Here is a 14,529-nt window from a genome sequence, read left to right as displayed (position 1 = left end):
GTTGCCTACGTTAATCAAGGCTTGTGCACGGTGGCTTCGAAGGGGAACTTTTAAGAAACGCGACTTCTTATTTTCTTCCCATTTTACCACGAGATTTCATTGATAGCTGGACCAAAACGCGCGCGAAAATGAGATAAGCGCGAGAAAATGAACATTTCAAATTATTTAGGTCCAGCTAATAGCGCCTCAGGTGAGAGAATTTGGCAACTTAAATTGTCAAAATAAAAATAAAAATACGCGCCGCGCACAAGCCTTGATTAACATAGGCAACGGTTTGTCACGTGATTCAAATGAGGGGTGGAAAGAATGGGCGGAAACGTAGATGGATTTTTGCCAAACTAGTTTTGTAAATTAGTATGTACCGTCAGTTTGTCACGTGATTCAAATGAGGGGTGGAATGAATGGGCGGAAACGTATATGGTCTGCCGTTGATCATAGTTGAGTTAGGCCTAATTCCTCGAAGATGGTAGATCAACTTGGTGAGTAATTTTGTTTTTTAATTATATTTAAATTGGTTAAAATTGACGTGTTAATTCATACTAAGATAGTATTTTGAAGATAAATTTGGTTTCAGTTGGAAAATTAGAGTATATTTGTATTCGGGAAATTAGGGTATGAAACTGTTAAGCCTTGGCCAGTTTGGGGGGGGGGGGCAAATGAGATAATAAATGAGAAACGTCAATTTCAATTAAAGTTTGTAGCATCATCGCGTTATTATGTAGGTGTATTGTTTAATTTGATTAACTTTGATGAAGGTTTTGAAAACTTAAATTAGCGTAGATATTTTTATTAGTGTCGACCGCGTTGTATAATGGAATTGGTTAATTTTTTAGTCAACTCCACCCTAAATGCTCAACGCATCGCTAATGTCGAGGATTGTTTTGGTAGTTCTGGACAGGTAATTAATTGTTTTCTATTTTTATTCGTTTAGTCATCATTTTATTAAGGTTGGGGTTTTAATTTCCCATTATTTTGTTCATTAAAAAGCCCTTGGCTGTAGAAGGAAGGGTTTTAGTTGGGGAAGGAGTGTTGACGAAAATGTGTAGAAAGAAAGCCAAACCCAGGCAGTTTTTTCTTTTCAACGATATATTAGTCTATGGAAACATTATGATTAATAAGAAAAAGGTCAGATCTATTTATTTTAATGGCGAAAATCATTATTTTCAACAAAGATTCAATTACAGTATAATAAACAACATATAATACCGTTGGAAGAAGTCAAATTAGAAAATTTACCTGATGATGAAAGTAAACTATGTCTGAATTGTATTTGTTAATTTTCTCAATAATTTATTGATTTCGCATAATCACGTAGTTCCGTCAATGAAAAATGGTTGGCTGATAAGAACTCCAACAAAATCATTTGCAGTTTATGCTGCCACCGCTACTGAAAAGTCAGAATGGATGTCTCATATCAATAAATGTTTGGAAGAGCTATTGAACAAAAGTGAGAAACATTTCAAAGTTAAGATTAACTTCATATTTACTTTGGGAAAATGGTAACTAATAATATCTCCATTGGGGAAAATGATAACTAATAATATTTCCCTTTGGGAAAATGATAATTAATAATATTTCCTTTGGGAAAATGATAATTAATAATATTTCCTTTGGGAAAATGATTATTAATAATATTTCCTTTGGGAAAATGATATTTAATAATATTTCCTTTGGGGAAAATTATAATTAATAATATTTCCTTTGGGGAAAATTATAACTAATATTATTTCCCTTGGGGAAAATGATGACTAATAATATTTCCCTTGGGGAAAATGATGACTAATAATATTTCCCTTGGGGAAAATGATGACTAATAATATTTCCCTTGGGGAAAATTATAACTAATATTATTTCCCTTGGGGAAAATGATGACTAATAATATTTCCCTTGGGGAAAATGATGACTAATAATATTTCCCTTGGGGAAAATGATAATTAATAATATTTCCCTTGGGGAAAATGATAATTAATAATATTTCCCTTGGGGAAAATGATAATTAATAATATTTCCCTTGGGGAAAATTATAACTAATATTTTATTTCCTTTGGGAAAATTATAACTAATATTTTATTTCCTTTGGGAAAATTATAACTAATATTTTATTTCCTTTGGGGAAAATGATAATTAATAATATTTCCCTTGGGGAAAATGATAATTAATAATATTTCCCTTGGGGAAAATTATAACTAATAATATTTCCTTTGTGGAAAATTATAAATAATGTTATTTCCCTTGGGGAAAATTATAACTAATAATATTTCCCTTGGGGAAAATGATAACTAATATTATTTCCTTTGGGGAAAATGATAACTAATAATATTTTTAGCTGGTAAAAAACCATCTACCGAACACGCTGCAGTATGGGTTCCGGATGCGGAAGCTAATACTTGCATGCACTGTAGAAAAACACAATTTACTATAATTAATCGAAAACATCATTGCCGAAAATGTGGAGCTGTTGTCTGCGGTGTTTGCTCCAACAAAAAGTTCCTGTTGCCTTCTATGTCATCTAAACCCCTTCGAGTCTGTCTTAGTTGCTACGATACTCTGTCCAGAGCCAGAGTTGATTTCACTCCCGAATCTATGAAAGGTTCGTTAAATCCTTAGTTAAGTTATTAATTAAGAGTCTTAAAATGATTTTCTTGGGGGCTGTTAATATCTAGAGAAAGCCATAGCAGCGGCTATTAACCACAATGCTGGTTCCATCCCAACTTCTCCCACTTCTCAGGATTCTTCCCAAGATGATGATTCTGATGATGATGAAGATGATGAAGAGAAAACGAGAAAAATCTCTGTTGGGGATCCTTGTGAAGGAATGGAAAAGTTGACAATTGATGATAAGGTATTTTTAATTTTACTAATTTTGAAAATTAAAAATTTCCTTTTCATTTAATTTTAAAGGAAAAATTCAGGAACATGACATTATAGTTTAAAAGAATGGGAACTTTTTTCCTAAATATAAAAGGAATTAAATATTAAAATAAATAAATAAAAGATCTCTTATTATAACAAAATAATTAGCATTAAATTAGTTTTAAAAACGAGGACTAATGCGCCATCCGCCATTGGTTTAGTGGCGTCTGCTAGCCTGAACCCATTACCCAAACAGGATTGGTTGAATTCTCACAGGCTGAGAGGTAAGGGTAAGTGATTCGATTAAGCAGACGCCACTAAAGCAATGGAGGATGGAACAGTAGTCCATGTTTTTAAGACTATTAAATTTTAATTATTAATTTATTTTGTAATAATAGATCATATATTTTTCCTTTTATGTTTAGAAAAACGCCATTCTTTTAAGGGATCATGTTATTGAACCTGAACTTTTCCTTTAATTAAAAATAAAATTCCTAAGCTTTGTAGGTTAAGCCAGTTTCTTCATCTTTTTAGGAAAGTTTCTGAGCTTACTTTTTTAAAAATTGAAATTCTTCCTGCTCTGAAATTATTTTAGGTATTTTTTTTTTCTCCCCCTGCTTAGCATGGTTTTTTGCTCAGCCTTTGTATATTGGTTAATTAATCTCTTGAATTCTTTCTAATACTAAAACACTTCAAACATGTCATATATTAAACATACTTAACTTGGTTTAATCTAGCCAACTTTTTACGGGGATGGAGCTACAGTAACTGTGGAAACAAGCAAAAACAGTAACGATGATAATAAAGAGGTAGATAAAGCCATTTCGGCAATAGCAACTGCTGTTATAGAGACAACAGGATCCACTGTAGAATCCTCTAGCCACCATCAAGTCACTTCGGAAAGTAGTACAGTGACGGAAAGTTGCGCTACAACTGAAAGTTCTTCAGGTGATTGTGGTGGAGGAGGAGGAGATAGTGGTTCAACCGCTGATTGAACCGCTGACTGAGGTGGTTAAAAGTCTTAAAACTCTTATTATTTGTTATTTTGTTTTGTTTTCTTCTCTACTCCAACAATAGTTATACTAATTGGGAGACTGCTCTAACGAAATTTATTAATTATAATTAATTTACAAATACTGAAAACACAGAACTAAAGTAATTACTAATTAGCAACTTTAAAATATATTTAGTATATTTTTTTTCTCCCGCTTAAGAGTCAGTTAATCATTTTTTGCAGCTGTGCCTTTTTTTTTCTGATTTAGGCTTAGCAAGGGACATTAATTAATTAATTTAATTCAATTCAATTAAGTTTAACTTTAACTTTAGAAATCCATCTTTAGAAAAATTAAGATTAATCTTAGCTTTAATTAAAAAAAAATTAGATAATGGTAATGGGGAAGTGCCTTTTCTAATTTAGGCTTAGCAAGGAACATTAATTAATTTAATTTAATTCAATTAATTTTAACTTTAGAATCAGACATCCATCCATCTTTAAAAAAATTAAGATTAATCTTAGCTTTAATTAAAAAAAAATTAGATAATGGTAATGGTAATGGGGAAGTGCCTTTTTTTCTAATTTAGGCTTAGCAAGGAACATTAATTAATTAATTAATTCAATTAAGTTTTACTTTAACTTTAGAAATCCATCTTTAAAAAAATTAAGATTAATCTTAACTTTAATTAAAAAAAAATTAGATAATGGTAATGGGGAAGTGCCTTTTTTTTCTAATTTAGGCTTAGCAAGGAACATTAATTAATTCAATTCAATTCAATTAAGTTTAACTTTAACTTTAGAAATCCATCTTTAGAAAAATTAAGATTAATCTTAGCTTTAATTTAAAAAAAAAAATTGGTAATGGTAATGGGGAAGTGCCTTTTTTAGTTTTTTTCTAATTTAGGCATAGCAAGGAACATTAATTAATAATTAATTCAATTAAGTTTAACTTTAGAATCAGACATCCATCTTTAAAAAAAAATTAAGATTAATCTTAACTTTAATTATATAACAAATTAGATTATTGGGAAGTATTTTTATACAACAAAATTAATTATTAATGCAACTTACTTTTGGGAATAAATAATATTTTTAAATCCAGTTAAAACTAAGTAACATTAATTAATTAAAAGTGCCTTAAATAAATAAATATAGTTAGTTATTGAATTTGATTGCCAGTTAAAGAAAGAGCGTAGTCACAAAGATGGTTAGCCAAGATCAGTGCCTGTTTAAAATTAAATAATCCTTCCAGAGAAAGAGTGAGAGTGAGAATGAGGTTCAGAAAAACTGCCCCGGGAATTGTTTTATAAAGAAAGGTAAAAAAAAGGTGCTAAAACCTATTTATATATTATTAACTTCAAACCATTTAAAAAGTGGACGTGAAAAACAGTATCGAATATAAATATATATATAGAATATTTTTCATTTAGTTTATTTTACATTCCAAGTTTAACATACATTAAAGTCAAATTTAAATAAGTTTGTATTGTAATCAACTTATAAACTCCAAACCACATTAATTAATTAATAAAAGTCAAAGTCAAATTTTCTTATTAAATAATCAAAATTTAAAGCGAAATTCAAATTCGGCGGTTTTTGGTTGTGTTTTAACAACAGTGGGTTTGACGAGTTTCGCATATTCCGAAATTGCAGTTCCACTAAGGCTTATTGCTTCGCTATTGCAGTATTTGAAGGTTTCTTGAGCACTTTTCAAGTCTCCGATTATGCCTGGAATACAAACGGTTTGTTTCATTTTAATGGGGAAATTTGTTATTGGGAGGTAGCATAAGTTTATAAGATATGTTCTCCATAAGTATGACGCTAGTTATACTTTGTAATGCTAGAGAATTACTATGAGCTAGTTCGAGAACGACGTGAGAATTGACTAAATGCAGTTAGTTTTTAATGTACTAAGCCTTTGATCACGGAGCTGTATTGTAGGAGTAGAGACTTGTAGCTTCCCCTCTACTAAAAAAGCTAGACCTTATTTGTCCATAAAAAGGGGGTATGCATTTTGACCCTCCCTCCAAACCTAGGCGAGCCCATGTAAACAATAAAGATGGCCGCGAGCTACGAACATTCAGGAGGGTTAAGCCTCGGTCTTTTGTGTATCAGAGTCCGGGTGACGGGAGTTTCTCAAGCGTTTGCAAATCTTATTTAAATTTTTATTTTTACTATTATTTCTATTTATATTAATTATAATATGGAAAATATTCAAAGAATTAAGCCGGGAAAGAAGAAAACGACGCCTTCTTTAAAACACGTGACGTCAGAGATTGTTTACATAGGCTCGGTATGCGCGAAAATTGTGCGCGGAGCACTAGTACGCTTATGTCTAGGACCTAGAGGCCTAGTCTCTACTCCTTCTACAATACAGCTCCATGCTTTGATAGCGCCTCAGCAGGCGTGGTATTTACTAAAATCTATGACCTTGGATTAAGCTATGACCTACGTCACTTCATGACAAGCTCTAATTTGTAACCAGTCACCAGTGACAAACTAATGGAACATATCTTATGAACTCTTGGAGCTAGTGTTAATAACTAACATTGTATTTCCAGTAATGTGCTGAAAACTTTAGTGTATTCGCTTTTAGCTTGAAGAAATAGAACACATTCTACCATTCTTTGAACGCAATCAATATCCCCTTTTTCTTTAGCGTGTTTTAAAATTGTTTCAATCTTATTTAGAACGAAAGGCGCCATTTTATCAGGTTTTATTCCCAGTAAAGTATTGGATAAAATATGGTTAGTCCCTTTTTCACTGAGAAATAGCAATAACCAAACATTTGTAGCAGGGTGATGCGTGGAATACTTGTTAATTAGACTAATTACGAATTGAATCAAGTTTTTAACTTCATCTTCCGACTCTTCGTTAATTATTTTTCTTGCCATGAATTGTAGCATATCACTTAATTTTTTTCTACGTTGATTATACATAGAGAATAATTTGTCAAATATTTCCATAGCTTTTGAGTAATCTCCTATTTTCCAATGATACTCAGCTATGTAATGTTCGTAACCCATTTGCCATTTAAATTCCTGGGGATACGCTGTTTTAATTATTTGTCTAATGTCCTCTGTTGCCTTTGGATTTAGGTTTATTAGGGAAATTCTTAATAATGTGAAGCAGGTTTTTTGGGATGGGTATCTATTCGCCTTGTCATAGTATTTTAACGATTCTAAAGCTTTGTCAAAGCTTTCGTTTAAATCATCTCTAATTATTTTATCGCAATCTTCGTCAGATTTAAATTTTTTAACCCAGTTTGAATTTCGCGCTCTTGTTTCTTTAGTCACGTGAGTAGTTTTGATTGGCCCTAAACTTTCAGGGACTTCATTCGTTAAGCCTTGTCTAAGTTTTTTATTCTTAATTACCTTAAGAAAACTGGCAAACGCATCTTCGTTTTTACTAATTTTTGGTATTTCTACGTTATTTTGATTTTTATTAGCCCATAATGAAGTCTCGGAAACGAAAGAACGAAATAAAGGCACTGGTTTAAATATTTTCCTCGCGATCACGAAGCCTCGCATGGTGGCAGCCATTTTACATTTAATCGCTGATCGCTGTTCAAGGGTAATTGGTAAGTTGCTACTCCAGGGTTTAAATATATACTACTCTATGTCTACAGGCTTGGGACTGAATTGAACTTCTGCTTCTGGTAACCAAAAACCTTAAAGCTTTAGCTTTAGCCGTTGCCTACGTTAATCAAGGCCTGTGCGCGGCGCTGATTTTTATTTTTATTTTGGCAATTTAAGTTGCCAAATTCGAAATGTTCATTTTCTCGCGGTTGGAATTTAAAATACTCATTTTCGCGCGCGTTTTGGTCCAGGTATCAATGAAATCTCGCGCTAAAATAGGGAGAAAATAAGAAGTAGCGTTTCTTAAAAGTCCCCCCCCCCTTCAAAACTACCGTGCACTGGCCTAGATTAACGTAGGCAACGCTTTAGCTTTAATTCCATGTTCAGGTTGTGCTGCGTTACTGTCCGTATTTTTATTAAATTATATAGTTACTCTTTATTAATTAGTGCCGGATTATTGATTTTTACGAAGAAGACGAATATATCTTTAATTTAAAACTGCACTTTCAATGTGTCATATCTTATCTTTTATTAGAAAGAACTGTTTAAAAAATGAGAAAGGTGGTGTTAGGGTAAAAATACAATGCTAGGTACAGCCATTTTATTTAAAGTTTACAACTCTCGTGGCTAGAAGGCGCTAAAGTCGCGGTTCTCTTATTGTCGCCAAGTTTCCGCCCCAAATTTTAAAAATTGCGCGGGAACGTGGTCTTCGAAATCGTTTACTGTTTTCGTTTCTGCCAATTTGTGATTACGAAACTGGATTCATTTTTAAACACTGATTATTTCTGGATTTCTCTTCGGTTCATCTGGAATGTAAGTTAGCATTTTTTATACTCTATACTCTATTGAATGTTAAATTTGAATTTTACGTTACAAGGTTAAAATTAGTTTATGTTTAATGAGAAATCTCGGGTTGGCGGTAAAGCGGCTTCCGCGTGCGTATTCGGGTAATTAAAACACTTAACACGACCAAGCTTTGAATGTTTTGGGAAAGCGAGTGGGTTTTAAGGGAAATAAAACGATGGCGATTCGTGATAAACCTACACTTTCGTCACCCTGAATGAAAGAATAGCCATATTTATTCCAAAATTTTGCCAAATTGTCCCGCCATTGATCATTAAAATCCACCCCCGAAAGCTTCGAAGCCTTAACACCCTGAAATATGTAGAACATTAGCGGATTAGTCGGCGTCAAGTATATTTTAGCCTGACTTTCGAAGGTTCCGTCTTTGTTGAGTGGACATCGTTTCTGCTACTCCGACGGGAAATAAAATAGGTCCAGTAGGCGTTTTTCCCCATCGAATGAGGCCAAGTACCTTGATGTCGCCTTTTGTTACGCTTAAAACTAGGTCCTAATGACACTCGGCGCTATCTCGCGTAGGGATGGAATAGGTTGAATAGAGGATGGATGCCCTTACTCTATTTAGAGGAGTGATGAAAGGGAAAGGTGTGGATGCGAAACACATCCCGAGGAAGTTGATTGTTAAAACAAGAACAAGAACTTTGCGAGTTCACGCTCCGGAATTCACGTTGGCTGATTTACGTGTCGAGCTCTCATTTTTTTTTCATTAATTGTCTTGTTGAAACACCTAATTTTTGTTTGCCAGGTATCTTTTTATCATAAATGACAAAACTCATAGTTTTGTTAAATCCCTAACTATACAGAGTGTTTCTGAAAGGTGTGTCTGAAATTAATAGGGACGTTCTTTGGACGAACGATTTTTAGTTGAAAATGTAACTTCTATGACATTTTTGACCCTAAGGGCCACCATTTTCAAGGTATATTTGCAGTGTTTTACGGGTGATCCCTTAAATTTAATTAAGAAACTGATCTAGACAATCATTTCTAATTTAATTAAGTGTTCATCCCCAAAACACCCCCAATCCAAACTCATAACGGGTGACCCGAACGGCAGAATGTCATAGAAGTTACATTTTCGACTCGAAATCGTTCATCCAAAGAACACCTACCCCTTAATTTCTGACACCTTCTTAGAAACACCCTGTACTTGCAAATTTTAAATTTAAAACTTATAGTTTTTAGAGTACCAGGCGAAAGGTTAGCCGTACCACTCGTCCATCCATGTAAAAAACCCTCTGATTTCGCCATAATCAAGATTAAGTGTAATTTTTGTAAGGTAGCTTAGTGGGCGTGTTCTAAAGATGGGTCAATGTGTCTTCCAAAGACGTAACGATGACCCGCCTTTATTTAATTTTGACAAAAAGGGTTTGTTGCCAGAGCTTTTTCGAGAAAGTTTTTACCAACAATTTTTTATTTAGTTTTCTTTTTAAAGAAGGGGGTTTCCTTCTGTTAGGAAAGGATCAAAAGTTTATATTTTAAATAAACTTCTATTGAAAGTCGTCGATGCGGAAGACCGATTTTGTCCTTCGATATTTAATTCATTTTTCTTCCGAGACGGCTAACGATAACGACCAACACGTCCTTATACTTTAGTACCACGATTTTAACGTCGCGTATCACTCCTCCTTGCTTTCCACCTACGTTGCATTGTAGTACTGAGATTTATAGGAGGGATAAATAACTTTCGCGAATGATGATTTAAAAACCAATTTTATTAATTAATTAAATCAAACTTTGTTTATAAATTATAAAGTGTGTTTGTGATAAGTCTGTAATAAATAAAATCGGATGTTCTTTGGGAAATCAGTTTCGAGTCGAAAAAGTAAGTTCTATCTCCATTTTGCCACATGGGACACTGTTATCGAGTTATGATTTGATGGAGTGTTTTAGGGATGACCCCTTTATTAAATTAGAAATCATTGTCTTTGATGAGTTTCTTTAAGGGGTCATCCGTAAAGTACTCTAATCTTAATTTGAAAACAGTGGCCCGGGCGGCAAAATGTGATAGAAATTATTACATTTTCGACCCAAAATCGTTCGTCTAAAGAAAATTCCCCCTTTAATTCTGAGAGAGCGGTAGCTCTCTTAGATAAGACTTCATACTGCTCTTAATGTATAAGGAGGGTTTTTTGGTTGGATGTAACTTTTTTTGTATTGCATTAACTGTATTGAAAAAATTCCACAGAACTACAATTCTGGCCCACAATATTTGGTTAAAATTTCAAAAAGATCCATTAATTAGTTAATTTTATAAAAAATAAAGTTGCTAAGGGTGGTTTTCATTTCCATAAAATTCATCACACCTTTTGTTGAAAAACAGGAATTTTTCCCATAGAAATAACATGGGAAATTTTCTGAAAAAAACGATCCTGTGGCCACGATATTAGAAAAACTACACGTTTGTTAGACTTGAAAACGGTTTTAAATGGAAGGTACAACACCTAACATTCCGCTAAGCAATTTTCATTGACTATAATTAAGTCTAAGTATGTTTAAATTTAAATTTTCAAAACCATTCCAATCTGCGATATTTAAGCAGTGTAAAGAGTCAGTCTATGATGTTAGCACTTTTAAAGCTATTTGGTTCAAATTTCGTGGTGGTTGAAAAACAAGGGGACCTAGCTTTGTGTGAGCTAACAAGTTAAGTTGGAAAAGGTCCCCCACACTAATAAATTATGTAACCAGCTGCCTTTGGTACTTGTGGGTACTTGTAGGTACTTGTGGGTGCTTGTAGGTACTTGTGGGTGCTTGTAGGTACTTGTGGGTGCTTGTAGGTACTTGTGGGTGCTTGTAGGTACTTGTGGGTGCTTGTAGGTACTTGTAGGTACTTGTGGGTGCTTGTAGGTACTTGTGGGTGCTTGTAGGTACTTGTGGGTGCTTGTAGGTACTTGTGGGTGCTTGTAGGTACTTGTGGGTGCTTGTAGGTACTTGTGGGTGCTTGTAGGTACTTGTGGGTACTTGTGGGTGCTTGTAGGTACTTGTGGGTGCTTGTAGGTACTTGTGGGTGCTTGTAGGTACTTGTGGGTGCTTGTAGGTACTTGTGGGTGCATGTAGGTACTTGTGGGTGCATGTAGGTACTTGTGGGTGCATGTAGGTACTTGTGGGTGCTTGTAGGTACTTGTGGGTGCTTGTAGGTACTTGTGGGTGCTTGTAGGTACTTGTGGGTGCTTGTAGGTACTTGTGGTTGCTTGTAGGTACTTGTGGGTGCTTGTAGGTACTTGTGGGTGCTTGTAGGTACTTGTGGGTACTTGTGGGTGCTTGAAGGTACTAGTGGGTACTTGTGGGTGCTTGAAGGTACTTGTGGGTGCTTGAAGGTACTTGTGGGTTCTTGTGGGTACTTGTGGGTGCTTGTAGGTACTTGTGGGTACTTGTGGGTGCTTGTGGGTACTTGTGGGTGCTTGTGGGTGCTTGTGGGTGCATGTGGGTACTTGTGGGTGCATGTGGGTACTTGTGGGTGCTTGTGGGTACTTGTGGGTGCTTGTAGGTACTTGTGGGTGCTTTTAGGAACTTGTGGGTACTTGTGGGTTCTTGTAGGTACTTGTAGGTACTTGTGGGTGCTTGTAGGTACTTGTGGGTACTTGTGGGTGCTTGTGGGTGCTTGTGGGTACTTGTGGTTGCTTGTGGGTACTAGTGGGTGCTTGTAGGTACTAGTGGGTGCTTGTAGGTACTAGTGGGTGCTTGTAGGTACTAGTGGGTGCTTGTAGGTACTAGTGGGTGCTTGTAGGTACTAGTGGGTGCTTGTAGGTACTAGTGGGTGCTTGTAGGTACTAGTGGGTGCTTGTAGGTACTTGTAGGTGCTTGTAGGTACTTGTAGGTGCTTGTAGGTACTTGTAAGTGCTTGTAGGTACTTGTGGGTACTTGTGGGTGCTTGAAGGTACTTGTGGGTGCTTGAAGGTACTTGTGGGTGCTTGAAGGTACTTGTGGGTTCTTGTAGGTACTTGTAGGTACTTGTGGGTGCTTGTAGGTACATGTGGGTAGTTGTGGTCGCTTGTGGGTACTTGTGGGTACTTGTAGGTACTTGTAGGTACTTGTGGGTGCTTTTAGGTACTTGTAGGTACTTGTGGGTGCTTGAAGGTACTTGTGGGTGCTTGTAGGTACTTGTGGGTGCTTGTAGGTACTAGTGGGTGCTTGTAGGTACTAGTGGGTGCTTGTAGGTACTAGTGGGTGCTTGTAGGTACTAGTGGGTGCTTGTAGGTACTAGTGGGTGCTTGTAGGTACTAGTGGGTGCTTGTAGGTACTAGTGGGTGCTTGTAGGTACTAGTGGGTGCTTGTAGGTACTTGTAGGTGCTTGTAGGTACTTGTAGGTGCTTGTAGGTACTTGTAGGTGCTTGTAGGTACTTGTAAGTGCTTGTAGGTACTTGTGGGTACTTGTAGGTACTTGTGGGTACTTGTGGGTGCTTGAAGGTACTTGTGGGTGCTTGAAGGTACTTGTGGGTGCTTGAAGGTACTTGTGGGTGCTTGAAGGTACTTGTGGGTGCTTGAAGGTACTTGTGGGTTCTTGTAGGTACTTGTGGGTGCTTGTAGGTACATGTGGGTAGTTGTGGTCGCTTGTGGGTACTTGTGGGTACTTGTGGGTACTTGTAGGTACTTGTGGGTGCTTTTAGGTACTTGTAAGTACTTGTGGGTGCTTGAAGGTACTTGTGGGTGCTTGTAGGTACTTGTGGGTGCTTGTAGGTACTAGTGGGTGCTTGTAGGTACTTGTAGGTACTTGTAGGTACTTAGGGTACTTGTGGGTGCTATTAGGTGCTTGTAGGTACTTGTAGGTACTAGTGGGTGCTTGTAGGTACTTGTGGGTGCTTGTGGGTGCTTGTAGGTACTTAAGGGTGCTTGTAGGTACTTGTGGGTGCTATTAGGTGCTTGTAGGTACTACAATATCTACAATTTCAAAAAATAGGAAAATATAGGAAAATTATCGAAATTATAGGAACTAATAGGAAGACATCCGAAAATAGAAAAAATTATAAAATTTAGGATATGTGGTCACCCAGCACAGGTCTATGGAATATGTTTGTGCACAGGTGTATAGATTGTTTTTGTACACAGGTCTACGTAATAATTTTTTAGCCTAAGTCTTCGGAATCTATTTGCATTATTGCATCCACTGTGCTTTGCACGTGAAAACGACGGGAAGGCAATTTGAGTTGAACTGGGCGTTGAAGCAATCAAGATTAATACTTCTATAATAGATGGTTAGGGCCTTGTTAGTTCAAACGCGGTAACTAATAAACGAGCAACACCACAAGACTTAAATGGAGCGCCTGCTTTTCAGTATAAGTTTTAAAATACTAGTTTCTAAACAGTTTTAACTCATATTAAGACTGAAGTGACAGATATTAATAAAAAGTGTCTTTGTACACAAAGACGCAAAAAAGTAAGAGATAAGTGTAGAAAATTAATTGTTTGAAGTAACAGATATTCAAATTTTCATTTTTGAAGACGTGATTATAAAACATCAATTATTTTAAAAAATTTCTTATCTTAGTTTTTTTCACAAAAATTTCAGAGAAACTACTTTGATACTACTGTTTATTTTCTTGAAACATTTGCTTCGAGAAAGTTCCAATACTCGGATATCTGAAAAATAGAGCTAAAAGAATTTATTTTTTTATTTTAAAATTGAAAATATTGCGAACCTAAAATTACATTCGCCCTTTGACTGTGATGTAGTTATTAGAGTCAAAAGGATATGTAGCTTGATCGTGATCTTTTGAGAAAGATACAACACGTCAATTTTTGAAAACTCGAAAACTTTAAAATTAAAGAACACGTTTTGTTTAGTTTTCATGCTTATTTTATTTTGTCTGCTATGAACGATTTTCTGTCCATTTTATTCTCTTTATAGGCCCGAATACTCAAACTATCTCTAAATTTAAAAAAAAAAAATAAAATGCATACGTTTTCTATTTTTAAAATGATGCACATGTTTAAGGATAAAATATATTTCTTAAAGAATTTTTGGTGAAAAAAACTAAGATAAGAAATTTTTTAAAATAATTGATGTTTTATAATCACGTCTTCAAAAATGAAAATTTGAATATCTGTTACTTCAAACAATTAATTTTCTACACTTATCTCTTACTTTTTTGCGTCTTTGTGTACAAAGACACTTTTTATTAATTTATTACAGACTTATCAGAAACACCCTGTATATGGTCCGAGGTCGTGAAATCTACTAAGGATAATTTAAAACACTATGAAATCTCTTAGGTCGTTAACGATAGAGTCAACTCTACGCCACACGTG

At 35.1% G+C, this 14,529-nt stretch overlaps 2 protein-coding genes and 1 long non-coding RNA gene across 3 annotated transcripts; 1 reads left to right on the top strand and 2 right to left on the bottom strand.

Annotated features, from left to right (window-relative positions):
- Nucleotides 1-302: 302 nt before the first annotated feature.
- On the top strand, nt 303-5,414 carry rush (pleckstrin homology and FYVE domain containing family member rush hour). The gene is made up of 8 exons (XM_089858743.1): nt 303-479; nt 834-898; nt 988-1,125; nt 1,185-1,248; nt 1,316-1,447; nt 2,327-2,590; nt 2,664-2,842; nt 3,591-5,414. The coding sequence occupies exons 1-8, from the start codon at nt 464-466 to the stop codon at nt 3,846-3,848; spliced, it is 1,116 nt and encodes a 371-aa protein (XP_089714869.1). The 5' UTR covers nt 303-463; the 3' UTR covers nt 3,849-5,414.
- On the bottom strand, nt 5,266-7,490 carry LOC149610120 (uncharacterized). The gene is made up of 2 exons (XM_089858742.1): nt 6,396-7,490; nt 5,266-5,575 (listed from the first exon to the last, which is right to left on the bottom strand). The coding sequence occupies exons 1-2, from the start codon at nt 7,387-7,389 to the stop codon at nt 5,409-5,411; spliced, it is 1,161 nt and encodes a 386-aa protein (XP_089714868.1). The 5' UTR covers nt 7,390-7,490; the 3' UTR covers nt 5,266-5,408.
- Nucleotides 7,491-7,686: 196 nt separating this feature from the next.
- LOC149610119 (uncharacterized) lies at nt 7,687-10,149 on the bottom strand. Its single transcript, XR_016376484.1, has 3 exons — nt 8,637-10,149; nt 8,470-8,580; nt 7,687-8,231 (listed from the first exon to the last, which is right to left on the bottom strand). It is a non-coding gene; the product is annotated as an uncharacterized LOC149610119 (long non-coding RNA).
- Nucleotides 10,150-14,529: the final 4,380 nt, after the last annotated feature.

The sequence above is a fragment of the Phalangium opilio genome, unplaced genomic scaffold, assembly GCF_054372755.1.
Source record: "Phalangium opilio isolate 3A_F unplaced genomic scaffold, DU_Popi_V2 ptg000329l_1, whole genome shotgun sequence".
In the NCBI taxonomy this organism is placed as follows: Eukaryota; Metazoa; Arthropoda; class Arachnida; order Opiliones; family Phalangiidae; genus Phalangium; species Phalangium opilio.
This window is presented reverse-complemented; position numbering and strand designations above follow the sequence as displayed.

What these genes read in the sequence shown, in the direction of transcription:
- rush (XM_089858743.1), top strand. An exon ending in GTTTTGGTAGTTCTGGACAG is followed by an intron (nt 899 to 987) that starts GTAATTAATTGT and finishes TTCATTAAAAAG; the next exon opens with CCCTTGGCTGTAGAAGGAAG. An exon ending in AGTTGACAATTGATGATAAG is followed by an intron (nt 2,843 to 3,590) that starts GTATTTTTAATT and finishes GGTTTAATCTAG; the next exon opens with CCAACTTTTTACGGGGATGG.
- LOC149610120 (XM_089858742.1), bottom strand. Translation starts at nt 7,389, where the DNA reads ATGGCTGCCACCATGCGAGGCTTCGTGATCGCGAGGAAAATATTTAAA. An exon ending in CACATTACTGGAAATACAAT is followed by an intron (nt 5,576 to 6,395) that starts GTTAGTTATTAA and finishes TTTGTATTCCAG; the next exon opens with GCATAATCGGAGACTTGAAA.